The following is a 27,146-nucleotide window of genomic DNA, read 5'->3' as shown; positions in this document are numbered from 1 at the left end:
ATAGCCTAGTTCCTGCAATTGCAATGATTATAAGGATAAGTTTGAGAATGTAAAAGGTTCAGGATCCTAGGCTAAGCATGTTACGTATGTTAAATGAGTAAGCTGTTTTGAACAGTGTTGAGCACATAGTAAGTGCAGCATAAATGTTTGCTACTCTTATCATTACCTTATCTCATTCAATGAAATACAAACTCTTGTGTTCATCTCTCAGAGATGAGAAAATCAAGGCTTAAAGAGGTCAGTAATTTGCCCAAGGACAGTGGTTAGAGTATTTTTGGCTGCGAGTAATAGAAAATGCAATGAAACACTAATGTTAATTCTTTTACGCAGAAAGAAATTCAGGTTGGCTGCCTTATCAGCTCTCACTATGATCAAGTAGCCTGGTTCCTTTCTGCCGTCTTCCTTGTCATCTTCAGTGGATCGGCTATCACGCTGGACAAGCTTCTCACCTCATAGTCACAGGGTGGCTGCAAGAGCCCAACCTTTCCTAGAAGTTGCCTCTGCAAATTTCCCCACATGTCTCATCAGTCATGGTTGGGCCACGTGCCCACCCCTGAAGTGATCCCAGGTTCCGGAGAGGAAACCAATATGAGCACACAAATACATTTCAGGTGCAGTCCTGAACACAATCAGGGATCTGCCCACAAGGAAGAAGAGGCGGTGGAGCTTGGAAGGTATGCAACCATGGCTGAGACTGCAAGAGCCACGGTGGAACTCCAGGCTCTAAAGGTTCTACCCTGAACCTCAAAGGTTCCATTTTCCATTGTGATGAAAGCATCTCAGGTCTGCACTGCCCAGCTTGGCAGCCACAGCCTCGCATGACCACTGAGCACTTGAAATGTAGTTAATACGCTAAGAAAGCCCATTTAAATTTTTATTTTCAACTTACTTAAATTCAAAGAGCCACAGGGGTCCAGTGGCTCCTGTATTGACAGCACAGGGCCACCTTGTTAGTGGCATCATTTATCACCCTGGGCAGCATTGCTATAGGAATAGCCATATCCTGTAGGTCTCTAATGCTGTAGAAATAGAATGTGTGGTGCAAATGGAATTTAAAATTTAAGTAGCCACGGTGGAAAAAAAAAAAGAGAGAAACAAGTAAAATTCGTTTTCTAATATGCTTTATCTCTATTTCCAAAATATTATCATCTCAACATGTAAGAAATATAAGAAGTATTCATGAGATATTTTACATTCCTTTGTTCATCATAAGTGTTTGAGATCCCATGTGCGTCTGACACAGCACCTGATTTTGAACTCACCACATTTCGAGTGCCCCATAGCCCACGTGGCCATGATTTAGAGATTTCAGAAAACATTCATGGAAAATTCTCTTTCCTGATCCTCATTCACTACTCTGGGAAGCGGCCAGATAAGGAAGCAAGGCCCAGAAGGGTGCAGCCAGTGGCTCTCAGACTCCAGGGTCATCGAGTCCCTCGAGGGCAGGTTAACTCACAGATGGCTGGGCCCCACTCTCTGCATTTGCCATCCAGCAGGTCTGGGTGGGCACCAGGATGTGGATTCCTAACAGGAGAGGCTGAAGCTACCAGTCTGGGTCCACATTTTGAGAAGCATTGCTCCAAGGGTCCCACCCACGCTTACACCCCAGTAAGTAGATGGCTCAGAATTGAAATCCTTGCTTTCTGTCTTACATCTCATTCTCTTTATATGCACAGCCATGAGGCCAGGTTGCTGAGACAGTCTGAAAACAACTACCAAAGAACAGAGGTGCTGCTCATGGTTACCCCAGTGTGCTGCAGCCCCTGTCCTCCAGACAGTGACAGCAGAGTGGACCTAATTTGGATACTTTGTAAACATTGGACCAATGTGACATATCCTAGTCCCGTGCCTTTCTCTGGCTGACTTTTCTTTTATCTCATCTGATTGTGGGTTCAATTTATTTAAAGGAAATCATTTAATGAAATCTTAAGGAAGCCCTCACCTTTGTATTTGGTGTAACAGTTGAGTTTTTGGGGTAGAGCCGAGGGCTCTATCATTGCAATGTCTAGGGTGTCCCTGCAGTTCAGGTGGGAATCTGAAGACACTTTCCTGATCCACACAGGAGACTTCAATGTCCTACACTTAGCCATGGGTAAATCATGCTTTTAATATGCTCAATGGCAGAACTGGTCAAAGCCACTCTGAGCTGCTGAGAGCACTTCAGATTATTTTCCACACCAGCAGGCGATAGAAGTGGCTTTCAGGGACTGCTGTCATTGTTGCTGAGAGCCAAGACTCCTCTTGGTGCACTGTGATTTGCAGGGAAAGCTGTGTCTCTCTGTCCTGTGGGCCAGAGGTTCTGAAGATTGTTTGAGGTTGCAGATACCTCCAAGCTTGAGCAGCAGTTTGAAGTGTGGAGATGGGAGGTGAATTATTCACATCTCTAGCAAAGGATCTGCTGCTTCTGGCTTCAGGAGGGGCTAAGAGGCCCCTGATTCACTATCTCATCACTGGGCTGGAAGCTCCACAGGGATCAGTTAGGCCTGTGGGCCATGCTTTCAGCACTTGGAGGAGAAGGTCTCTTAGACTCAGCCTTTGGCTCCATGCCACTCTCGACAACATACAGGGAAGCCACTTGGGTCTGATGCTGGAATTTAATCAACAGACAAGAAAGAGGCCCCAGTGTGTTCTGGGCAAAAGAATGGGATGGGTGTGCTGAAAAGCGTCTCATAAATAGACTTTGTTTTCCCGTGTTTTAACTCAGCATGAAAGTTTCTCTAGGTCTCTTCTCCTGAGGGAGAAAGGTAGTGGCTGCTTTCTTGTTCCATTGCTTCTTTAGTGTCCTGAGAGAGAACAGCTGTGGGCACCCAGCTGCCCCAGCCTCTTCCTGTCCCGGGGCCCCCAGGCTGCCCTTCCGCCGTCTCCAGCTTCCTGCTCCTGTGAGCAGGGGCCTCTCTTTTTGGCTTTCCTGACATTTCTCCTGACCTCTTCTGCTAGTCTTCCTGAATGCACGGTAGTATCTGTACATCGCAGTTGGTCCCCAGGCTGCTGCCTCTCCGTCTCTCCATCTAATGTTGCATCTGTGCACTTTAGAAGTACCAGGGAATCTTCAAAATATATGGATGCCTGGACGTCACTCCAGATAATTCAGTCAGAGTCTCTGAAGACAGGGCCCAGGCATCCGTGTGTGAGGCTTTCAGGTAATTCCAGCATGCAGCCTGCACTGGAAAGCTCTGTATTGAGGTTGAGGCCCTCATGCTGCAGAGGGGGCCTAGAGCACAGGGAAGTAAGTTCCTGGAAGCACTAGCTGTTTATCACATAGGGCTAATAACCATGGGGACGGTCATGCATGCTTCTCTTCTTACATGCTAGCTTACTATGCTTGGAGGCATACGCATGTGTATGGGGAGAGGAGGGCAGAATCGGGAAGCATTAGGAGAAAAACCTAAAGTAGGCACAGGAAAGATTCCAGGGGCTCACACATGAGGCAGGACAAGAAGAAATACTTTCTCAGGAAAGGGAAGGGGCCGAGTGTTCAATGGGCAGAGAGGACAGCAGAAAAGAGGAGACCAGGAGGACAAGATAGCCCCCAGCACTTCCACACTAAGCCCTGGAAAGGCTATCTGCAGAGGAACCACCTAACGGTCTTCCCAAGACCAGGGTTAAAGGGAAAAGCCCCTAAAGTCCTCTTCCCTCCCAAATCTGAGGTTGCTCTTTTTCCCTTCCACCAAAGAATGGCACCAAGTAGAATGACAAAGGTGCCATCTCCTTCCTCTTTCTCAGGGAAGGGTCTCTCTCTTAAGGACAAAGATGTGAAGGGTCTCTCTCTTAGGGACAAAGAGGAAAGGACAGACCAACCTACAGAGTGGAGGAGTGCTAGACCAAATCCTCCCAATACATCTATTTGAGTGGCAGAGACTGGGGACAGTGGTTGAGGTCAACTATGGGGCTGCACTGGTGCTGATCACGTCCGTGCTCCCATACCACGCCTGGATAAACAGCAGTCGGCAGCTCCTCCCACCCTCCAGTCTTGGAAAGGCCTCCTCCAGTTGCATCCAGACTCCCTCCTCCCCTTTGCCGTCCCAGCCACCCAGCGGAAAGCTAAGACCCCACCCCCCAGGTGGCCAATTCTAGACCCACCAAAGGCCCTTCTGGGCTGTGCTGGGGGCTAAAGGGGGCCACCATCCCACAGAGATGGGGCCAAAGACAGCCAGGCTCCTAAAAGTCAGTGCTACTTTAAGAATAACTTTCCCAGGCCAATCCCCAGTTCAGGAACGTTGCTGCACCCTGTGCCAGCTAGAGGAACTACGGCTGGAGCTGGCGGCTGCTCCTGGGTGTCCAGCCCAGGGGCGAGTGAACTCACAATCTCTGAAGTTTAGCAGAAGGGGAATTCCAGGCCGGAACCCCTTTCTTTCCCGACCTCTCAACCACAGTCCTCCCCAGGCACATTTCAGAGGCCAGGGATGGAGACCCGCAGATAATGACTGAACCAGGTCACAAGATGAAGGTTCTGAGATGTCCGGCTCCCGTAGCTTCCGCCAGTTCCCGAGGGAGCGAGCACAGGCTTGGCCTTCTTTGGTGGTATCTCTGTCTCCACCTGTCCGTCTCCATTCCTTGTGCCCACCCACCTCAAATGCTTGGAGACAGAAGTTAAAAGGTCCGGCATCTGCACTTGTCCATCGTGGGTTGGGGAGCAGGGAAAGGAGTGGTGAGCAGTGGGGAAAACTGGACATCCTGACAGACCTGAAATTCACCAAGCCGCCAGTGGAAGTCTCAGGTTCCCCCTCTATAAAAGGGACCCAGCCATGGGCCAGGATGGGTCGTCGCGAGGATTAAAGGGCAGTCTGAGGGGATATCAAGTGCAAGGCAAGTGGCTCCGAGCTTCCAGGTGGTCCCTGACCAATTCCGGGCACATCTTTGCCCAAAGGGAGGACTTCGGGACCCCCAGCCCCGCCGTCGCAGACCCGTTGTAACAAAGCAGGGAACCGGACCTCAAAGAGCTGCTGGGGAAGACGGGATCTGAATAGAGGTCTGAAGGAAAGAGGCCGGGGGTGGGGGGGGGACCCCGGGAGGGCCGGACGGGGCGGGGGGTACTGTTGACACTGGAGCCGGACTGGAGACCCGGGAACCTGGGGCCGAGTCGGCAGCGGGGAGGGGGCGGCGGAGGAAAACTGGGGGGGTGGGCGCCGGAGAGGACTGGAGGGCTGGGTGAGGCGCCGACACCCAGGAGCTGGGGTGCCGAGGGGCGCAGGCCACAGCGGTGCGAGCCAGTCGGGAGCCCGAGCGGTGGGGCGCGCGGCGCGGGGATTGGCGGGCGCTCCCCGGTGCCCGCAGCTCTTCAGCGGAGCGGGGAAGAGCAGCGCGTCTGCGCGCCAGCCCCCGCCCCGGGCCAGCCGCCCGAGCTCTCTGGCGCAGCGCTAGCTCTGCCGCGCTCAGCTGCCCTGCGCCGGCATCCCTGGGCATGAGCGCCCCCTCAACGCTGCCCCCCGGGGGCGAGGAAGGGCCGGGGACGGCCTGGCCCTCCGCAGCCAATGCCAGCAGCGCTCCGGCGGAGGCTGAGGAGGCGGTGGCCGGGCGCGGGGATGCAGGGGCGGCGGGCATGGTCGCCATCCAGTGCATCTACGCGCTGGTGTGCCTGGTGGGGCTGGTGGGCAACGCCCTGGTCATCTTCGTGATCCTTCGCTACGCCAAGATGAAGACGGCTACCAACATCTACCTGCTCAACCTGGCCGTAGCTGACGAGCTCTTCATGCTGAGCGTGCCCTTCGTGGCCTCGTCGGCCGCCCTGCGCCACTGGCCCTTCGGCTCCGTGCTGTGCCGCGCGGTGCTCAGCGTTGACGGCCTCAACATGTTCACCAGTGTCTTCTGTCTCACCGTGCTCAGCGTGGACCGCTACGTGGCCGTGGTGCACCCTCTGCGCGCGGCGACCTACCGGCGGCCCAGCGTGGCCAAGCTCATCAACCTGGGCGTGTGGCTGGCGTCCCTGCTGGTCACTCTCCCCATTGCCATCTTCGCAGACACCAGACCGGCTCGCGGCGGCCAGGCGGTGGCCTGTAACCTGCACTGGCCACACCCGGCCTGGTCGGCAGTCTTCGTGGTCTACACTTTCCTGCTGGGCTTCCTGCTGCCCGTGCTGGCCATCGGCCTGTGCTACCTGCTCATCGTGGGCAAGATGCGTGCCGTGGCCCTGCGCGCTGGCTGGCAGCAGCGCAGGCGCTCGGAGAAGAAAATCACCAGGCTGGTGCTGATGGTCGTGGCCGTCTTTGTGCTCTGCTGGATGCCTTTCTACGTGGTGCAGCTGCTGAACCTCTTCGTGACCAGCCTTGATGCCACCGTCAACCACGTGTCCCTCATCCTCAGCTATGCCAACAGCTGCGCCAACCCCATTCTCTATGGCTTCCTCTCCGACAACTTCCGCCGATCCTTCCAGCGGGTTCTCTGCCTGCGCTGCTGTCTCCTGGAAGGTGCTGGCAGTGCTGAGGAGGAGCCCCTGGACTACTATGCCACTGCTCTCAAGAGCAGAGGTGGGGCAGGGTGCATGTGCCCCCGGCTCCCCTGCCAGCAGGAAGGCCTGCAACCAGAACCCAGCCGCAAGCGCATCCCCCTCACCAGGATCACCACCTTCTGAAGAGCCCTTCCCCTACCCACCCTGCGTGGTCACCTCCCAAGGGGTCAGCACCATTCCTACAGCCCCGAAGATTGCATCTCCTGGATGCTCACCTAAGCTCCACCACCTTTTCCTTCCAGCAGCCCATGTACCTGCCGGAGAGTGTCAGAACTCTTCTGCTGCTCTCCTCTCCCCTGCACTCTGGCTTTCAGAAGGATGCTTCCATATGGGTAGGACTCCTCTGGGAACTGGGCTAGGATATAAATCATTCCTGAACCTCTGGCTGTTCTTCAAGGGCTGGGAAGCAGGAGGTGGTGAGAAATGAATGGCCCTTGTGTGTAACTCGTTACAGCCACTGCTTGGGAGAGGACTCAAGAGGGTGGAGGGAGGTAGCACCCTTCCTCTCTGCAGACCCTCTGTCTTGTGGTGGGAGCACAGCCTGTAGAAGAGAGAGGAGGAAGGAAGATGCCCCCAGGCACCTGCCCTTTATGTCTCTTCCTGGGCTCTTGTTAAGTGAGATTTATGTTAACAGCCTGGGGCACTTGCTTCCCTCCCCACACACCCCCGGCCTCGGATTAACATCTGCTTGCTGTCACAGGTGTCTCCCTGGGTTGCCCTGAGCTGGGAGCAGTCTTCCTGTGAGTAGAAAAGGTTTGGAGAGACACGACATGGGGTTTATTGCAAGGCATAAAACCAGGTCAGTAATAACAAAGCAGATGATAAAAACCTCATCTAGCTCCTATGATGTAATTTTTTGTCCCTGATCTTTTGATGTGGGAACATGAGAACTCATTAAGGCAGCAATTTATACTGTGATGGTGAGTGGGAGAGGAGCTATGGGTGGGAAAGGCCGACCAGAGAGCAGCGAGGGATGGGAGCCAGCCCAGGTTTTGGATAGAGGAGGCAGCTTCATCACCCCCTATTTTAGAATGTCATCGTTCAGTAAAACATCAGCCACATTAGATATTAACGTGTAAGTTGAACACAATAAAAGGCCGTATCTTTGTTGCCTGATGTGTTAACCAAAGGATAAATTATCTTTCCCAAAGGGAAAAAGCTTAAGAGGAGCTCTAATTCTGCTTTCTGATAAAAGCAGGGGAGGGGACAAAGGAGAACTTGGAACGCTTATGTTAGCATCTGGTGTGACAACATAGGAAGATGTATGAAGTTTGGGGGGTCCCACTTGGCTTAGCATTCAGAGACTACCTCTGGGTTTAGCCGGCCTGATTCTGGATGATCATTCTGGTGGTATGGGGAAGATGGTGTGGGGAGGAGAAGAGACAGCCAAAGGGCAACACCCTATGCCCTTCAGAGTGGTCAGCTTCACAGACCACTCTGAAAGAATGCATAGCCACGTCTGTACTACATACTAGAGACATGACTGTGGAATGGAAGTTTCAAAACTAAGTCAGAGAACCCTCTGATCCTGCAAACACACATGCACACACACAGAGACATCAACCATCCCTAATTTGTTGGTACCCACCAGGGATACCTTGGGCATCTGGAGTAAGTCAGTCTCCATGTCTGTGGGTCTTGTGTAACCATAACTACTTGGAGGTTTTTAAAACTGCACTATTTCTTTGTTCCTCAGCGTCTGACAATGCCTGCCAGGATGGGCACTGATAAATATGGTTGAACGGAACTCCAAGGACCACCCAGGCTGATAGTAGTGAGGTGAGGGTTTCACAGCACTGGCAGTGGTCCCCAGGGCTTCTTCCCAGCTTGTACGTGGGGTTGGGGGTCCTTTCTTTAGTCTCCCAGTGATCAGACTGGGCAAACTCTCTGATAAGCAAGGCAGGGCACCTACCAGGAGTCTTGGCAACACTAGTGCATGGCTGCCCAGATTAGCATGGAATAAGACACATTCTATTTAGAAACGTCAACCTTTTTAACTTAGTTGATGAAGGTTGAAGGAGAGGCAGCTTCAGGTGATGGAAAGAAAAGTCTCTGAGAGGCAGGACACCTCAGCCTCAGCTACCCCGTGAGCAGTGATTTAACCTCTCTAAGCCTCAGTTTCCCACTTGAAATATGCGCCAAGGGAGGTTTCGAGTTTTGAGCTCTTCCCAGCTGTAAACTCCACATTGGCAGAGACACCGGGGAGACACGCCAATCAAATGGTGGGAGGGCGGGAGATAGCATACTTCTCTGCTTAGTCCTCCTTCCATCACCACTGGAAAATGAGTATGAACACTGCCCTTGACCCTGCAGTCATAAGTCATGCGGGTGGCAGCGGGGTGGGGGTGGGGGTGGGGGGTGAGCCCACCCACTGCTCTCTTCTTCAGCTTCAGGGCCTTTTCATTTCCCGGCAGCAGCAAGGTGCCCTGAGCACTTGTCGGGGCTGTGTTTGGAGCCCATCAACAGTGCTGCCAGCTTTAGTTCCATCAACCCCAGGCTTTTGTAACAACTGGTTGCATGAAACCCTCCCTTGTAGTTTGTGTACAGAAGACTGCAATGAATTGAAGTCATGAGACGCACAGCCAGGATCCTGAAAGCCACTGACATACTTCACTGACTGTGAGGCTTGCTTCGATGGTCATCTTGTTCTGCCTGCTAAGAACAGGAGTCACAGCTATTGACATCATTGTGAATAAAAACATTTTCTGCCACAGGTAGAAACAGCCTTTGCTCATCCCTCCATCCATCAGAGCATCTTGCTTTTTCTTTTACAATTGTCTTTAATTTACTGTTCCATGACAAGCCAGGTGTTCCATTTTCCCAGATGGTCAGGGAAGATGGTATTTGGACATGACAGGCTGTCACTCAACAGGATACTTGCCCAGTTTGTTAGCTCTGATCTGTGAGCATATGACTTTCACACTCGTCTGTGAAGTATTGGCTTCACTTTCGTTAAAGTCATCATAGCTAGCATTCCTTAGATGCTAGAGGTGGATGCAAAGGATCAACTAAATATAGCACATTTTGGCGGCACTGCCTCAGAAACCAGACATGAATCCTGGCAAATGTGGGCATTGACACTCTTCTCTGAGAGGTTGGAGGTAGTGAATCACCCCCATCTCCCACATTCTCATTCCATAAGTAGATGACAGCATAGCCTCAGATTCCTTAAGGACAAATGGTAGAATCCTAGGGCTGTGTTTTCTGAGACAGCTCCACCATGGTGTACACCGTCAGCCGGCAGCACACCCTGGAAACTGTCTTGCTCACTAGCAGGCATGGGGGTACACATGCGGACAGTTCTCAGGTGGTGCAACAGGTTTTGAGACAAAACGATGAGTCTACAAAGGCAGCTTCTGCCTTCATGGAGCTTGGAGGTTAGTGGCAAAAGATGAGCATTAATCAAATAAGCACAGAAATGAGAGTACAGTTCTAAACCTAAATAAGCACTCTGCAGGAAAGGAATATACTTTCTAAGAGATGATGATAAAAGAAGCTGCCCATGACTCAGAGCAGGCTTCCCCCAGGAAAGTGGCTGGAGATGACCTCCTCTGAAGCGTACCTGGGCATTAACTAGGAAAGGAAGGGGTGGGGCACAAGGTGTTCCTGTAAGCTTTAAGCAGAGGGAACAGCATGTGCAAAGGGCCTGCAGTGGGAGGCACTGAAGGGCTCAGTGTGACCAAAACAGACCACAGGGGCATGTGAGGCACTGGCAGGCACGTAAGCAGGAGCCTAATGCCTTCTATGCCACCTCAAGGATAAGGGCTTTGCCCTAAGAGCCAGGGGTCAGTGGTGGCAGGCTCCAATTAGGGGCTTGGGTCTGCCTAGTAAGAGAAGCCTATCAAAAGCTCTGGGGTCCTTGTGAAATTGAGGCTTACACGCCTCCGCTCTTCAGGGAGGGGTTGGCAGGATGATCATGTCCTTCTTTCCAACTTTCATCAACTTTATATCAACTGAAAGGCAGGGTCCTCAATCCTTTGAAGGAATGAACTTTAGTGCCTAACAGTGGGAGCACTTTCTGAAATGGGGGAGAACTTATGTAAAAAAATGCCTAGAATAGGAGTATTGACCTTCTACAAATAAAAACATGTGGCTTCCTATTTTCAAAAGACACCATGAGTATCCACCTGCTGCAACATAGCACTTGTAATGACCGGATTTCTGGGGCTCTATCCGCCTAGAGAGTGGGGCTGCCAAAGGTCAGCACTTACCCAGTGTGAACGTGTGGTAGATGGGGAGAGAGAACAGACTGAGAGGCACACAGACCAGGGCTGAGTTCAGGCTCTCCCACTTCCAGCCCACAGTGGCCCAGGGAAGGCTGCATGACTGTGTGGAGAGGGCAGAGCAACAGTATCCACCTGCAGGTGCACAGTGACACACAAAGGCCGTGTTCCTGGCCCAGGGGAGGAAGGTTTACCATTCAAATGGTGACTGCTTCATGATACAGAAGGAGGAAGAGGGAGTTGGTGCAGAGTTGGGTGTCTTTTTTTTTTTTTCATTTTTTTTTAAATCAGGCTTTCATTAGTGTTCTGAAGAGGCTGTAATTTCTTTTTAATCTATTTTTAATTGGAGTATAATTTACATATTGTAGAGTGTTCTCTTTTTAGTTGTACAGTTCTATGAATTTTGACATGCAAATTTTTACATTTTACATTTTACATTTTTACATTTTACATTGGGGCAACTAACTGTTGCCCCAATCAATATCGGAACTGTTTTGGTCACCATCTACTTCCCTCTTAGTGGCTGTAATTTGTGGCCAAGGAGGCAGGACACAGATAGCATGGGGAGGACCTGAGGAGGTACAGAATGGGAGATGGTGCTATCCCCAAATCCAGGAAGGCCACCTGATTATACCATTTCCCGAGCTCCTCCCCCCAGACTAGGAGACCTCAACCAATTTACACAGGAAGCTGCAGCCCTCTTGACCTTATGGATCTGAAAAGAAGTATCCTGGACTCCAGACACCACCTGAAGAAACTAGAGGGTTGAGTATGTCCCTGGGCAAGCTGCTAATTCCATAATGACTTCGTGATTCTTTACTCCAAGCACCGGAGAGAGGGTGTGGATTCCACTCCAAGCTCCCTTCCGCCAAACAGAGCAGCGTGTTCCTCGAGATCCAGCCGCATCCCAAAAGCACCATTTCCATTTTTCGCGGGCCTCCAGGCAGCCTGCTGTTGAGTTGGCTCATGTTTATCATGGCCGTATCCTGTGCTCTGGAGAGTCATAGACAAATTAAACAGTGAAACTGGGACTTGCCCCATGCTCTTCTCAGACTTTCCATTCTCCTGGCACTACCTTTGCGTTTCTGCAGTGCTACCTTTTTGGACGAGGGGGAAAATACATGAAGAAAGACTGGAGTCAAACCCTGGCAAAGACTCGCTGAAAATAGTGATTTGGGATTATATGAGCATTTCAGAACAGATTTATTAAAAGAGGGGGACAATGAACAAGGCGTAGGATCTCCAAAGAGTTTGTGGAAGGTTTAATTCCATGTTCCCAAAGGAATTAAATTTAAATAAGGCAGGAGGCAGTGGGAAAAGGGGAGGAATTAGGGAGAATGTGGAAAAGCCCCTCTCCTCTTTGCCAAGTAGAACAAAGCTTTGCTGGACAACAGCGGGGTAACTTAGCATTTAGGGACGGCATTAGCAAGAAGTCAGAAAGAAGGTTTGAGATGGGCACAGAGGTGCTAACCTCTAACCAAAAGCACAGAGGTTATATTGCCAGGCGTTGAATATGCAGAAGATAAGTGGGTTTTTTCTTAGGATTATATCCATATAAAATTTGCTATTTTTACAGAAGATTTCCTTCAGGCAGAGATCCAAGGAAATATCTGGCCTGTGGCCCAGGTGGCATAATTGTCACAGACCCCAGCTTTGACTCTTGGTCTTTCTCACTGGGTCCCCGGAACCCTCTGCTGTCTGCTCCCCCTCTCCAGTGGGCGTGACCTTGAGTTAACCCATCCCCAGGGTTCTTTTGTTTTTCACAATCACACTTTCAAAACACCCTGAAAAGGATTTCAATTCTATTAGCATCTGATGTTAAAACAATATTTAGTTTCTCTTGTGAGAGGAAATCAGTTGTTTGCCTACATCTGAACCTGCTAACCAAAAAAAAAGGAGGAAGGGAACACTCAAAACAAAAAGAGATATCGCTGAACCCAGGGCATTCATTCTGGAAAAGAAAGAAAGAAAGAACTGGGCATTGTCTGCATTGTTTTATGAAGAAATGCCTCTAAAGGTCAGGAGATGTATTTTGGGTACCCCCACTCAGCTATAACCATGAAGAAATCGTGTTTTCATGTATTATTTGCAACCTCAGTTTTCCTTAAATAGATGATATAATAAGGAATCGCATTCAATAGAGAACAGCAAGCATCTCCAGAAAGTAGGAGGTGGGGGATCTTCTGTCCCCTGGCCCCATCCACAACCATAATGTCTCTCAAAGGAATGTCACCTGCAGGAACCTCCCTCTGTACCTCCTGCTGGCTCTGTTGGGGCCAGAGCTATGTTTCTCTTTCTCCTCTGGGCCCTGAGAAATGGAGAAGGGCACTCTGGAGCATGTTCTTCCTCCTCCGAGCCTCCCTGGGAGACCAGCGGAGGGAGTCTCTGCCGCCTGTACTTGACTAGGCCTTGTGAGAAGGGAAAATAAGCTGAAGCCTTCGAAGCTGGGTTTTTGAGTGACTGAGTGTTGGAGCTCACTTCTCACCTGGCACAAAAATCTTCCTGTTTAAGCTATGATATAGATGCCTGCAAATCCAACATTATAGTTCCTCTAGCATTGACAACATTGCTCCAAGCAACTGCATCTTCCCTTGATGGAACAGTCTCCACTTTGTGCAACCTTGAGTTTGCCCCTAAGACACTCATGATTCCAACACAGCTTTTTTTCTGTACTCATTTATGCGTCTACCAGTTCACTGGCACACAAGTAAACAGTTATTGGGTATCTACCATGGGCCAGAAACTGAGCTTATTGCCTCATCTAATCTTCCTGGAAACCTCATGAGATGGCACTGCTTGCACCCGTCTTACAGCCTTTGAAGGGTCATGTGGTGCCCGTGGCCATGTGACCAGCAGGTGTCAGGCTGGGATCACACCCAGGTGTGTATGCTGTTCACACCACACATCAGCCCTGCGGGGTGCTTACAGCGGAAATTGTGCAGGTTCCTCCCCAAGAGGGACATGTAAACACATCTAGAAGTAGTTGTTATCTTCCCAAACAATGCAGTACATAAATTGAATCCCAGCGCACTCTCATCAAAACTCCTTGAGTGCCCCCACTTGCACCTAGAACATTTTTCAATGTCATTCTTTCAGTCTTTCTTTCAGTGTCTCTGACCTACAGCCCCTACAGTCATCTCCCACTGCTTGTATCTCTCTTTCCACCGCTTCAGCTCCCTTGCAGCCCGCCTCACCTTGTTCACTATGCCCAGTCCGCTCCACCAGGTCTCTTTGCAGTGCAGGGCCTTTGCAGGTGTGATCCTTCCCACCTGGACTGCCCCTCCTCCAGTCTGCATTTGACAAGCCCCTCCTTCCCCTTCAGGTCTGGTGTTAAGTGTCAGCTTGTCCTGGAAGCTCCCTCTAGTCCTCCACTCTAAATCCTGCCTCCCTCGTGGGCCTTTTCAGAGTGTGCTGTGCTTTTCTTCCCCCGCACTTATCACTGTTTCTAAGTTAAGTACAATTTGGGGGCGATCAGTTGTTTCGCGTCTTTCTCCCCTGCCAGAGTCTAACTTATATGGCAGGGACCTGTCATTGTGCCTATCACCATGAAAGGCACAGAGTAAATACTCAGTAAATAATTGCTGAACTAATCTAAGAAAAAGGTGAGAACTGGAAAAAAAATAACAAAGTCATTTGACTTAAAAAATGCATTCTGTTTACTTTATAACAGCAGGCTAGGGAAAAAAAAAAAACAAAAAAACTTGAATGCTGGCTTATCCAGAAATACCACCTCGGCTTTCTTTCTTGCCCCGGCCTTTTTTGCTATGAAATATCACCAGCAGCTATTCCCTGGGAGTCTCCCTCAGACCTGGATGTCCAATGATGTGAACAGAAAGCAGAGACCACACAGGTTGACCCATGGCTCTGGTTTCATAAGGTCTATCCTGATTTTAAATGCTCAGGGATAGTTTTTAAAGCTAACTGATTTGTTTACGTGGCCCTGGTATCTTTCCCTGAGAGGCACTGTGGCTATTTAGCGTTTTGAGAATCTCAAGTTCAGATGAGACCTGTAAACAGAACTGCTGATCCCCCACGCAGCAGGAAGTGAGGAGGACAGGGAAGCTCAGGGCCCCACACAACTAATGTCCTGGGGCCCAAGTGCTGCATGAAGGGTTTTTGCTGCTGGGTTTTGAAAGTGTGTTTTGGTTTTCCAGCGTTCTTTAAGAAAATGCCCCTCTTCTGGAATAAGAAGAACTCCTAACGCAATGAGGCCCTTCAAGTCAGTTTGACAGTGACTGGGAGCAGACTCTTTTGACAAACAGAAGGCTGGGTAATGGGGCGAACTGTAAGGTGTCACTGTCTCCTCTGGTCTCCCGCCATTTATCTGCACCTGTCCTGCCCCCACTTCTGTAGCACTTCTTTCACAAAGACTTAGTCTGCTACTTAGGGGGAGCATGGCTCAGCTTGTTATCTCCACAGGGCACTGTGCATGGCAGCTGCCCCAGCACACACACACACACACACACACACACACACACACTAAAGCCATTACTTCATCTGCGATGGGTGTCAAAATCTCCAACCCGGTCTTCACAATAATCAGTCATACTAAAACTCACGAGTTCAGCATTATCCAGACATATAAAGCATTCGAATACTTGCCTGGACTCTACTTTCTTTTAATTTCTCCTGTAAAAAATCTTTCCGAGCCCTGCATATTGCATTCAGCCAGCCCTACCACCTTAGAAAAGTGAGCCCAAGAAATGTGTGCATTGAAAAGGTGATGTTTCTAATCTCCAAAAGAGATGAGAATGATTTCATACTGGATGAGATGTTTAGAAATGAATACTTGAATTAGAGCCACAAACTGAGACCCTTCATGACTACAGTGAATTTGGATATCTCGCAGAGGAGACACACAGCTGGGATTCGCCAGATGCCCCAGGAAGGGTTTATTTAATTCCTTCCAACAAATGATCCTATAATGCATTTAAAAGCACAGAGACACAAGTCCTCATATGTGAAGTTGTTATGGTTACAGAAAGAAAATAAATAAATATTTGTGCACACAGAGATAGCATGAAATCATTCTACAGTGAAAATAATAGCCTCTGGAAAAAAGCTTTGAAAATCACGAGATGGTGCCATCACCAGACAACAAGAGTGCTGGGGTACAGGACAGCCCTCCATGCATCTCACAGCATTTGCATGGTTTGTGAGTCCCATTTAATGACATAAAATGAAGGCACTGGGGGAGGAAAAGTGAACAGACACACAACCCGAGAGCACATTGTCATTTGTTTATTTTGTACAAGTGATGTCATAAGCAAGGATTTTGCCTGTGTTCTAGATTATCTCCAATAAATAAATAACTATGTACAAATATTTTGAGTTTACAAAATAGAAGAGGAAAACCTTTGTCTTACAAAAATTACATTCCTATGATACATTTATTTCCATACATTGAAGCAGGATTTCATTCCTAGCTTAGCTGAACCAAAGACCTTGCAGACCCTGTGTGGCAGTGTCTAGAGCTGTGTACCTAGTCTTTTCTACCGAAGAGCAAAGCTACACAAAAAAAAATTCCTCAGTTTCTTGAAAATAAGGGCCTGACTTGGCCTGCTACTTATAACTGATCTATATTTCATGTATTCCAGAAAATTGGAAGCAGTCTGGAATGGTTGTCCTCAAATTACTGAGCAGACACACCCCCTGCAGATCCTGTTAAATATAGATTCTCATGAACTGGATGGGGTGGAGCCTAGGATTCTGCATTTCTAACCAGCTCCCATGGGCAGCTTCCAATTCTTGTTCAGGGGCCACATTCCAAAAGGCCTCTCTGAAATGGTAGAAATTCTCTAAGGACCTGATTAAGGCTAGGCCCTAATTGGGCATCCTCCAGGATCCATTCCCAAGCTCCCAATTCCATAAGACCAGTAGAGCTGGTTTTAATGTGGTCTACCAGTGACAAGGAACAGTGAGAGTCAATTGCTAATTGGCATGAATCATGCAGTTCGAAACTTTCTTAAACTGTCTCCTGGGAGGAGTTTGTCTCTTCTCTCAATCTAGAGCAACCTTCTAAACACTTTATACACTGTCAAAAATAAGTAATAATAATAAGGAAACTGCATAAGAAGATTAGCAACAATTCCCATTTTTCAGTACAAATCAAAACAGCAACAAAACTCAGGCTCACTGTTTAAAAGTAAAGATGAATACCTCTTTGTGTGTAATTTCTATGACAGTCCAGCAACATCAATTTAATACCTTTTACATCTCAACCTTTGTTTAAAATTACTTTGCTCTGGGAACCTGAAATTTCAGGATAAATTAGCAAATCTGGTGAAAAAGCAAATGGCCATGTTTATTTTTAGTGTTTTTGTTTCTGTTTCACGTAGGGGTTCTGTCTGAGCAGACAGCTAAGAGCAAAAGAAGTAGGGTCAGGCATAGGTAGGGTGACTCAGGTGAGTTGGCCCAGTTCCTGGGAGGAGAAAACTAGGAAGAATGGGGAATAAGTGGGGCTTGCTTCATAAATGTGAGAGGGCTAGGGAAAAAAAATTCACCAAGATAGTTTACCTGTCACATGACAAGTGGGAGTCTGTAGAGAGAGAGAGAGAGACCGGAGAGCTGTGCAAAGTGGATAATGGAGACATACAGGTAAGAACAAAGGACACAAACAAAAACCTAAATACTTAAAAAAAATATAAATATTTTAGTCATCCCTAGCCCACGAGGTCAAGGTCTGCCCAAAAGACTGCCGACCAATAACGCTCACCCTCCTGCGCCCAGTAGTGAGGACCTGGGACAAATCGCAGTCTGTGTCTTCGTTACAAAATTGCCATCATTGCCCAGTGGTCCAGTGACGTCACGGAAGAGGCTGAGGCTCATTCTCCTCCCTCTAATCACCCCCTAGCCAGTTAGCCATGGAATCGAAGAAAACAGCTTGGGGGGTGCGGGGAGGGTCTTCTCCAGCTGTAATGCCAGCTAAGGTGCTTTGGGTAGCAAAGCTGGGGGTGAGGAGGCACAGGAGGGAGAGAAAGGCCGCGCCAAAGCCGGGCTCCTGGACGGAGGCCGCTCAGAGTCTCTGCGGCGTCCGCTCGGTCCGCACGTGCTGCAGCACTACCTCCTTGGAAGGGGCCGCGCACTTGTACTCCATCTTGGCCCTGGAGGCGCCCTGCTTCTTGCGCAGGTGACAGAGGAGCGCCGAAAGCGCCACCACCAGGCACAGGCTCGCGATGGAGATGCCTATGAGCAAGCCCGAATGCACGAGCCCCACGGCCGGGGGACTCAAGGTGGAGCCGGGCGTCGGGCTGGGGGGGGCCTCGCCAGAGCCGCCGTCGCCACCGTCCACCTTGCCGGAGTCACAGTCTGTGCCAATGTGGAGGGTAAGGGCCGAGTCGGGCCCGCAGATGCACTCGAAGGTACCGGGGAGGTTGCGGCACACCCCGGAGCAGAAGCCGCCGTTTTCGCACTCGTCGATGTCCGTGCAGATGAAACCATCGTCCAGGATGTAGCCTTCAGGGCACTCACAGTTAGCCTGGGTGTTGGGGTCGCAGTCGGCTGGACAGGCAGTCTGGTTGCAAAACATCTGGCACCTGTGCGGCTCGTGGGGAATGGGCGCGAAGCCCTCGGCGCAGACGCAGAGGTAGCTAGTTTTGTTCAGGGGCTGGCACTGGTACTCGCAGTTGGTTCCGAAGCATGGGTCCACGGGCTCCACACACTCGCCGTCCACCAGGTCATAGTTATCGTAGCAGTGGCACTCGAAGCCACCCTGTGTGTTGACACAGCGCTGCGGACACGGACTGGGCTCCAGTATGCAATCATCCACGTCCTCGCACCGGTGTTGGTCGGCCGCCAGCCGGTAGCCGGTCTCGCACATGCACGAGTAGGAGCCCGGCTGGTCGGGGTTGGGAACGCAAAAGTGCTCGCAGAGGTCGTTGCAGGACTGCGTCGCGGGTGCGGTGCAGGAGCGCCCGTCTGCCTGCAGGGCGGCGCCGGCTGGGCACTGGCAGCGGGGAGCCCCAGGGATCGCATTGCACGCGTGCTCGCAGCCGCCTTTCTCCACGCTGCAGTCCCAAGCGCCCGGCGCCTCCCTAGCCCAGTGCCCCTGGACCGCTCCGGGCGGCGCGGCGCACATTAGCTCTAAGCCAAGGGGCGCCACCGAGGCGGAGCTGCCCACCGGCAGCGCCTGGAAGTCCGCTCCGCGGGCCGCGAACGGGGTGCCGTAGGTGATCGAGACGGCTGCAGCCGCGACGCCGGGCTCCACAGCCAGTGGCCTGCAGGTGACTGGGAAGTGGAACTCGCAGAGGAAGCCATCGGCCTTCTCTTCGCACTTCTGCTTCTCCCAGATCGGCTCGATGGGCGCAGTGGCCCCAGCAGCGGAGACAGCGACGCACGACGGGCCGCAGAGGGGAGCCCCACTGAGGTCGAGCTGCGCCCACCTGCTATAGCTGGTGCGGTTGTCTCCCGTAACCCACTGGAAGCCGTGCAGGGGCCCGAGGCTCTTCGGGTCGCCGCAGCCGGGTGGCAGCTGCAGGCCGATCCAGAGGCGCCGGCGGCCGACGCCGCCGTCGCCGCTCAGTAGCAAGGAAATGACATCGGCAGCCACTGAGGAGCGCACTGTCATTAGGTGGCCCCGGAGTCTGTCGCAGATCTGACTGGCATCGAGGAAGGTCGCGGGGCCAGGGTACAGCGCGAAGCAGTCGTGCTCGACGCACTGGCTGCCACTCGGCTGCGGCTCTGTGGGTGCGGGGAACCCCAGGCCGGCCAGGGCCAGCGCGCCAAGGACCAGGACCCCGAGCATGTTACCCAGGCGCGCCGCGTGCAGGCGCCGGGGAAAGCGCAGGCACTGCGACGCGGCCGTGCCGGAGCAGAGGGGTGCAGGACGCCAATGGCGACAGCAGCTCCTGTCCGTCCCAGCCCAGACACTTCTGGCCGCTGCGCGCAGCCCCTGAGAGGCAGCCTCTGACATGCGGATCGGCCAGGGCTCGAGTTTATAAGTGCCTGGCCCTCCCTCCCTGGACGTTCGGGAAAAGGAAGGAAGTGCCTGGTGGGAAGGGCTGATGCCGCATACTCGGATTGCTGGGTTCTCTGGCCGCCCTTGCGCCCGCCCTCGCGCATGGGATCACCTCGCCGGGATGAGTAAACCCTGCCCTGGCGCAGGGAGGCTCTCGGGCGGGGCCGACAGGGGCAGGCGCCAGAGAAGGCCAGCACCCCTGTAGCCAGACGACTGTCCCCGCCCCCGCCACTCAGGCCCCCACGCGTGCAGCCCTCTTTCATCTCTTGGTCCTCCTTTCTTTCTTTTCATACATGTTACAGTCACTTCCAAGGAAAGCCTGGATTGCAAGAGCTCTGGGAACCGGAGACTTCAGAGAAGAGGGCTTTGAATGGGGCGTGGGGGAGATGGTGCACAGGACCTGCAGGACGCTGGGAGGGGTGATCGGCACCAAGGGGACTTTGGGAGGACCTGCCTAAGACTTGGACTTCCCCAAAGGCAGGATCGCAAGGAGAGACAGCTGGATCTTGTCCGCGGCCAGGGTGCCTGGCTCAGGAAACCAGCCGAGCGCGCTTGGCCTCACAGGACAGTGGGTGTGGCTGGGGTGACGGGGCAGGGCGGGGAAGACTGGCCTAACGCCAGCGCCCTCTGCCCCATGGCTGGCCAGGGACCCGAGAGTCCCTGGACATGCACTGGCTAACGCCAGACCCCATCTCATCGGGTGGGGAAGTCGCGGGGACACTGTCAGGGCGCCGAGGTCCGGACCCCGCTCAGAGGCAGCGTCAGGTGAATTGCTGCGGCGCCGGGTAGGGGCGGGCGCGTGGGAGCGAGTCAGCCTGGCCGGTTTCGGCCCAGCTTCTGAAGGATGGTGCTTCTCGCACCCCAACGGAGTGGCTGGCAGCCCCCCAGGGGAGGCGCTGCAGGCTCCCAGCGGATCCCACCCGAGTCGGCTAAGGAGGTTTCCATTTCTTCCAGAGTCCGAATTGATACTCAGGTGCATAGAAATGCCATTTGCTCGGCAAAGGGCACTGAAGAGCCACCGTCCTGTGGATGGGCAGGGTGGGGAGGGCTGGAGGAGGACATGGGAATCTGTCACTTTCGACCTCATGCGGTAGTTCACTCACCGGGAATGTGGAAGAGAGGATTTCCCCCTCGGGTCGCCCCCATAATGGTGGGAGGCAAACTGTTTAAAAACACCCTTGCCTCTCTCCTCTACTGTCCTCACAACGAGCGCCAGGGGGCGGCGCTGTCTAGCTCTACACAAAGCCAAGGAAGTTGGAGAAGTTTCGGGCTAAAAAGGGTTAAGGTGTAGGAGCACAGAGGCCTCCCTCTGGGGTTGGAAGCTCCGTTCCGGGCAGCTCAGCGTGGATTCCGCTGCGTTCACCTCTTGCCTCCAGGGCCCAGTAGATCCCGGACTTTAAACAAGAACAGAGAGTATGGCGTCTGCAACGTGCGACAGACACGCACCGGTGGGGTGGGCCGGGCTGGACTGGACTGACCCGCAGTGACCAAACAGGTGGGGCGTGGACACTCTGAAGGTGAAAGGGGCAAGCACGACTGTCCCGCCGCACACTCCCCAGCGCCTTGGGGCAGAGAGCTTTAAAACGTCCCGCTGAGCTGAGCTCTTCGCTGGGAAGGCCGCCCCAGCTCCCGGAAACCAAGGAGCTGCTGGACACGGGGATCTGAAGCTCCCGGAATGCACACAGCTGCACCTCCCCTGACGCGGACCCCCTGGGAAGAGGAAGGGAAGAGCGGCAGATAGGACAGTAGGGCTTGTCCGGCGGGAGCAGGCAAGCTGTGGCTGCCTAGGCTGAATCGGGGGTCGTGACTCTGGTGCATAGTCTGCCTACGCGGGACGCCAAAGCAGGGCTGCCTGGGGTGCGGCCATGGGGGTGAGGGTGGAGCTTCAGATAAGGGCAGGAACCTACTTGGGGCACTGCAGAAAGGTCTCAGGATGTGGGGACAATTCCCAGAGTGAATGAGACAAGAGAGAGGACAGGATCGGTTACAGAATCAGAAACCAGTGCAAAGTGAAAATGTGGGGTCCATTGTTCAATTACAAGGATTCAAGACTGTGATAGCAAAGTGTTAAACAAGGAATGGGGCCCTGCGGGGTGGGGGGAGGTGATGAGAGGGCCCTTCTGAACCCGCCAGTCCTAAAAGTGACTGAGGGACATTCAAGGATCAGATCTCACCCCACACCAGGCTGGTTGAGTTCTTGGATGGATTCTAGTTGATTCACCAACACAATGTTTCACTGGACGTCCTACACAGGTCCACTTGCACCCGTTACTGATTCTTGCAAAGAAAAAAAAGTGTGAGAACAGCCCCAGTAGCTGAGTCCACTAAGAACTCAGTGATGTCTGTGAAACTTGGATCAACCCTATATGAGGAGGTGCAGATGTTGGATGTTTCTATATTAGAAAGAAACTAGAGCAACAACAGATAGAAGCAGAGCGTTGTCCCATGGGGGTACCAACAGTATCTGGGTTGCCCTGCAGAAGGATGGGTGGACATGACCCACTTTCCCACCTGTCAGGGCTTTACCCCTGGCCCTCAGGATACCTTCGCCTTGTGGGGCCTGCCCTCAGCCGCTTTGTTTTTCCTCTCCAGCCAATACCTTGGAGGCTTTGCATATTTTAGACTACCTTCTGGTGACTGAAGGCCGCCTGTCTCTGTTCTTGCCCCATCCCTATCTTCCTATCTGTGCCCCCTGCACACCAGGGTGGGCCACTCCTTCCTATCCCTTTGCAGATAACACATCCACTTCCCAATGCTTGGCCCAGTTCCTGACCCAGCGCCCTCACTCTGGCCCACCTGCAGACTTGCTTTACTCCTGAAACAGCTCCCTTGAAGAACACCCATCTGGTCCTAAATACTGTTGCCAAAATCTTGTTTTCAACCATCCTTCTAGAAGCCTTGGTGCCATTTGCACTTGTGACCCTTCACCATTCTCAAGACTCCTCTTCCAATTACTTTTGAGACACATGTTTTCCTCCCCTTCTCTCCTGTGAGCCTTGGGGAGGCCCCTGGGATCCTCTTGTACCACTCACTAGAGTGGCCATTCTCAAGGTTTTGCTGGTGGTCTTCATCATCTCTTTACAACCCACCTTTTGGTGAACTTACCCATTCCCCTGGCAGTGATAGCAGTGTCCAAGGAGATTGGGGAGGGAGTATTCCAGAAGGGACCCTTACCCCATCTTTCCCAGTATCAATAGTTGGTCCACTGAGGTTTTAAACCATGCATTTGCCTTTGACTTTCTGCTCTCCTTCATCCACTGCCCAGTTTTTGTGTCTTGTTTGCCCTGATCACTGCTCCTGCCTTCTCAATTTATGCTGAGACAGTTGGGTCCCCAGCTCTTTTCCTTGCTGCTTATCTTTCCAGCTCTCCACCGTGGCTGAGGCTACTCTGATCCTCATACTCCCTCAGTGCTGCTCCCGCCCGCTGGGAGAGCCCATGCTCTTTCCCCTCCACACTGAAGATGCCCGCGATAGTGCCTCTACTCTGTGGCCACAGATGAGAAAATTTGCACTCAAGGGGCTGTGCTGGAATTTGGACCCAGAGCCTGCACCCCTTCCACCTCACAAGGCTTCAAAGACCAGTGTTCTGCTGGTCTCCATGAATGACGAAACGTCCTGGCAAGGGAGGCTCCTGCTCACTGTCAGAGAAGCACCTTGTTTGCTCACCTCCACCCTGTAGTTCATGTCTCTCCCTCTGCCAGCAACATTCTCATCTGCCAGGCTCTTCACCCACTGAAATGTTTCCCTTCTTTCAAGTCCCAGTTCAAGCTTCCCCATCAGCAAGTTTTCTGAATAACCCAACCAGAACCGATCAGTCTGTGACTCCCATAGACAGGTCGTTCTCTCAGCTCTTTAGTACTCACCACTCCCTCCCTGCTCTGTACCTAATCATGCATATACCACACTTTTGGCTGCACGTAGACTCCAGATTCCCACACATCTTTGTATCCCCTTACGCCTAACAGCACGCTTTGTAACTAGACAGTGCCTAGAGCTTAGTGGAGCACCTGTGGCAGATGTTTCTCCAGGGTGATTTTCTCACATTCACCTGCAAAGACAAGAATGGGGGCCCTCAGAGCCTCAGGGTGAATTAAGAGTGTGGACTTTGGAGCCAACTTGGCTGCACTGGAGACCCAGCTCCAGCATTCACAAGTTTTTGTTTGTTTTTAAGATTTGACTAGTAACCCCTCCCCTCTGTAGCTCGGTTTCCTTGACTGTGTAATGGGAATAGTCCCTCCTTCAAAGTGTTAGGATGAAGATTAAATGGGTTATACGTGTAAAGCATTTAGAACAGAGGAGCCGTAGTCAGCTCTCAATAAATTTTAGCAAAAAAGAAAACACTCAAGTCCCTAGAATTTGGATTTGGTGTCTGATTGCATTCAATATCCAGCATGGTTTCTTGTCCATGGTAGGGAATCACCAAATGTCTTTTGGATTAAATTTGTTCCAGCCAAGCATTTCTCCCACTAATAACAATAAGCAATTATGAAAAAAATCAGGGATGGAGGCATAGGGAAGAAATTGAAGCATGTCCTGTCTCAGGCTTCCCATCTGCCCTAGAGACATCCATGGTGACTATCCCCATCTCCCAGGTGTGGAAGCTGAAGGCCAGAGAGAATCAGTGACTCTCCAATGCCACACAGCTAGTAAGTGGTGAAACAAAGATTCACCGGCCTGTGGTAAGGATGAAAGAACTACAATGTGGAGTGTGTCTGAGCCCCGTTTTGCTACATACTGGCTGACTTGGCTAAGTTATTTCAATCTCTGGTGTTCTTTCCCCAAAACTGGAGATATAATATCTAATATGTAGGATTAGTGTAAAATCAAAACAGAAAATGTACATACAATGACTATTACTTTTCTTGGAACACAGCAGCTGTTTAACAAATACAGTTGTTATTACTGCTTATATAAAAAAAAAGCTTTATCAAAGACCCCTGTGGTCACTGGTAGCCATCCAGGAAGTCTTGCTTTTTATTTATTTATTGACTGATTGATTGACTTTTGAAACAGAGTCTCAAAATCTGTAGCCCAGACTAGAGTGCAGCAGTGTAATCATGGCTCACTGCAGCCTTGACCTCCCAGCTCAAGTGATCCTCCTATCTCAGCCTCCAGAGTAGCTGGGACTATAGGTATGTGCCACCACACCCAGCTGATTTTTTTCTTTTGTGTGTGTCGGTAGAAATGGGGTCTCACTATGTTGTCCAGGCTAGTCTCGAACTCCTGGGCTCAAACCATCCTCCACTCAGCCTCCGAAAGTGCTGAGATCACATGGATGAGCCACTATGCCCAGCCAAGCCCAGCTTTTTAGATAGGAGTTTCTGCTTGATGTCTGTGGAGGAGGCTGGACCAAATACCTGGGCAGTGAACAGACTTCAGCCATTTTTACTGAAAGCAAACATGTGTGAATGTTGTTAGAACAGAGAAGAAAAGGAGTCCACAGACAGAAAGGGGCCCCAGTGGCATTGTGCTGACCCCATACATACCTTAGCCATATTTGTAATACACTAACAATACTAAAATGCAAACATAAAAATTAAGTCTCTATGGCTATGTAGCAATATATAAACTCAAGGATGGAAAAATAACTGTCTGTTAAGCAAATGTTATCTAATAACTGCAGCATGTTAGAGCAAAACAAGTATTTTGCTAAATTTTGCCTCTTACTCAGGCTTTCTTAAAGAAACAGGGTAAAAATGGACAATTCTTTGTTGGTCCATTCTTCAGAATAGACTTTATCTGTCTATTATTTGTAAAAGAAAATATGTTGCATATCCAAAAAACCATACCACTAATATCATACTCAATGGTGAAACACTGAAAGCCACCTCCCTAAGGTCAGGAACAAAACAAGAATGTCTGCTCTTACCACTTCCATTTAACATTATGCTGGTGATTCCAGAGTAGTTAGCTATGAAAAGGAAATTTAAAAGTTCAGGCTTGAAAGGAACACATTAAACTATCTCTATTTGTGGATGATATTACCTTTTTCGTATATGGAAAATCCTAAGGAAAACACTTTTTTAAAAAACTAAGAACTGATAAAGGAGTTCAGCAGTTGCAGGATACAAAATCAATACATAAAAAGCAATTGTATTTCTGTATAACAATAAAAAAATGAAAATTATAAAAGCAATTCCATTTATAATAGCATCAAAAAGAATAACATACGTGGGGATAAATTTAACAAAAGAAATGCAAAACACTTGCTCTTAAAACTACAAAACATTGCTGAAAGAAACTTTAAAAGGCTTAAATAAATGGAAAGACACCCTATGCTCATGGATTGGAAGACTTAATATGATTAAGGTGGAAATATCCCCACAATTTATCTACAAATTGGATGCAATCCCTATCAAAATCTCAGCTTTTTTCTTTGCAGAAATTTACATATTGATCCTAGCATTCACTTGGAAGTTCAAGGAATTCCAAAAATCCAAAGAAATCTTGGAAAAAAAAAAAAAATGAACGCTTACTTCCTGATTTCAAAACTTACCACAAAGCACCAGAACCAAAACAATATAGTGCTGAGATAAAGACAGACATGAATCAATGGAATAGAATTGAGAATCTAAAAATAACCCTCACATTTGTGGTAAATTGATTTCCACAAGGGTGCCAAGGCGATTGAAAAAATAGTGTCTTCCATAAATGATTCTGGAACAACTGCATATCTACCTGTGGTAGGGTGGGACCTCTACCTCACATCAAGTAAAAAATTAACTGAAAATGGTCAAAACACTTAAATGTAAGACTAAAACTAGAAAATCCTTAGAAGAAAATATAGGTATAAATATTTGTGGCCTTCAATAAGGCACTGGTTTGTTAAATATGGTACAAAAAGCACAAGCAAGCCAAGAAAATGTAGATAAGTTAGACATTATCAAAATTTAAAACTTATGCTTCAAAAAAAAAAGTGGAGACAAGCCACAGAATGGGAGAATGGTAGGAGACATTTACAAATTATGTACCTGATAAGGTCTCTCTAGAATATATAAGGAATTATTACAAGTCAATAATTAAAGACAACTAACCCAATTAAAATGTGGGCAAAAGATCTGGATAGATATTTGTCAAAAGAAGGTATATAAATGGCCAATACATCAGGACACCCGAGTGAGAAGACAGAGATCCTGTGCACATAGAAAGATACTCAACATCATTAGCCATTAGGGGAATGAAAATTAAAACCACAATGAGATACCAATACACACCCACTGGGATGGCTACAATCAAAAGACAGAGAAGAACCCTCAGATAGTGCTGATGGAGATGTTTACTGGTGCAACCACTTTAGAAAGCAGTTTGGCAGTTCCCCAAAATGTTAAACAATAGTTACCATATGATCTAGTAATTCTACTTCTAGGTATATATATATTCAAGAAAAATTAAAACATATGTGCACACAAAAGTTTCTATACAAATGTTCATAATAGCATTATTCTTTTTTTAATTTTTTTATTTTTTATTTATTTTTTTATTTTTTTTTTGAGATGGAGTCTCGCTCTGCTGCCAGGCTGGA

General features: G+C 50.1%; 2 protein-coding genes across 3 annotated transcripts; one reads left to right on the top strand and one right to left on the bottom strand.

The window, feature by feature from the left end:
* Positions 1-5,229: 5,229 nt before the first annotated feature.
* Positions 5,230-9,162, top strand: SSTR4 (somatostatin receptor 4). 2 transcript variants are annotated; one of them, XR_004245978.2, is made up of 2 exons: positions 5,402-7,244; positions 8,142-8,207. XR_004245978.2 is itself a non-coding variant. In XM_032142493.2 (1 exon), exon 1 carries the CDS (start codon positions 5,402-5,404, stop codon positions 6,566-6,568), a length of 1,167 nt encoding a protein of 388 aa, XP_031998384.1. In that variant the 5' UTR covers positions 5,230-5,401; the 3' UTR covers positions 6,569-9,162. The 2 variants fall into 2 exon arrangements, 1 of the variants encoding a protein (XP_031998384.1); XM_032142493.2 differs by having other exon boundaries at positions 5,230-9,162.
* Positions 9,163-15,889: 6,727 nt separating this feature from the next.
* On the bottom strand, positions 15,890-19,579 carry THBD (thrombomodulin). The gene has a single exon (XM_032142492.2). It carries the CDS (start codon positions 19,577-19,579, stop codon positions 17,684-17,686), a length of 1,896 nt encoding a protein of 631 aa, XP_031998383.1. The 3' UTR covers positions 15,890-17,683.
* Between the last annotated feature and the right edge of the window lie 7,567 nt (positions 19,580-27,146).

This window comes from Hylobates moloch, unplaced genomic scaffold (genome assembly GCF_009828535.3).
Source record: "Hylobates moloch isolate HMO894 unplaced genomic scaffold, HMol_V3 SCAFFOLD_21, whole genome shotgun sequence".
Lineage (NCBI taxonomy): Eukaryota > Metazoa > Chordata > Mammalia > Primates > Hylobatidae > Hylobates > Hylobates moloch.
Note: the sequence above shows the minus strand (reverse complement) of the source record. Positions and strands in the feature narration are given on the sequence as shown.

Bases quoted from the DNA above. Each gene is read 5' to 3' on its own strand.
- SSTR4 (XM_032142493.2), top strand. From the start codon at position 5,402: ATGAGCGCCCCCTCAACGCTGCCCCCCGGGGGCGAGGAAGGGCCGGGG.
- THBD (XM_032142492.2), bottom strand. From the start codon at position 19,579: ATGTCAGAGGCTGCCTCTCAGGGGCTGCGCGCAGCGGCCAGAAGTGTC.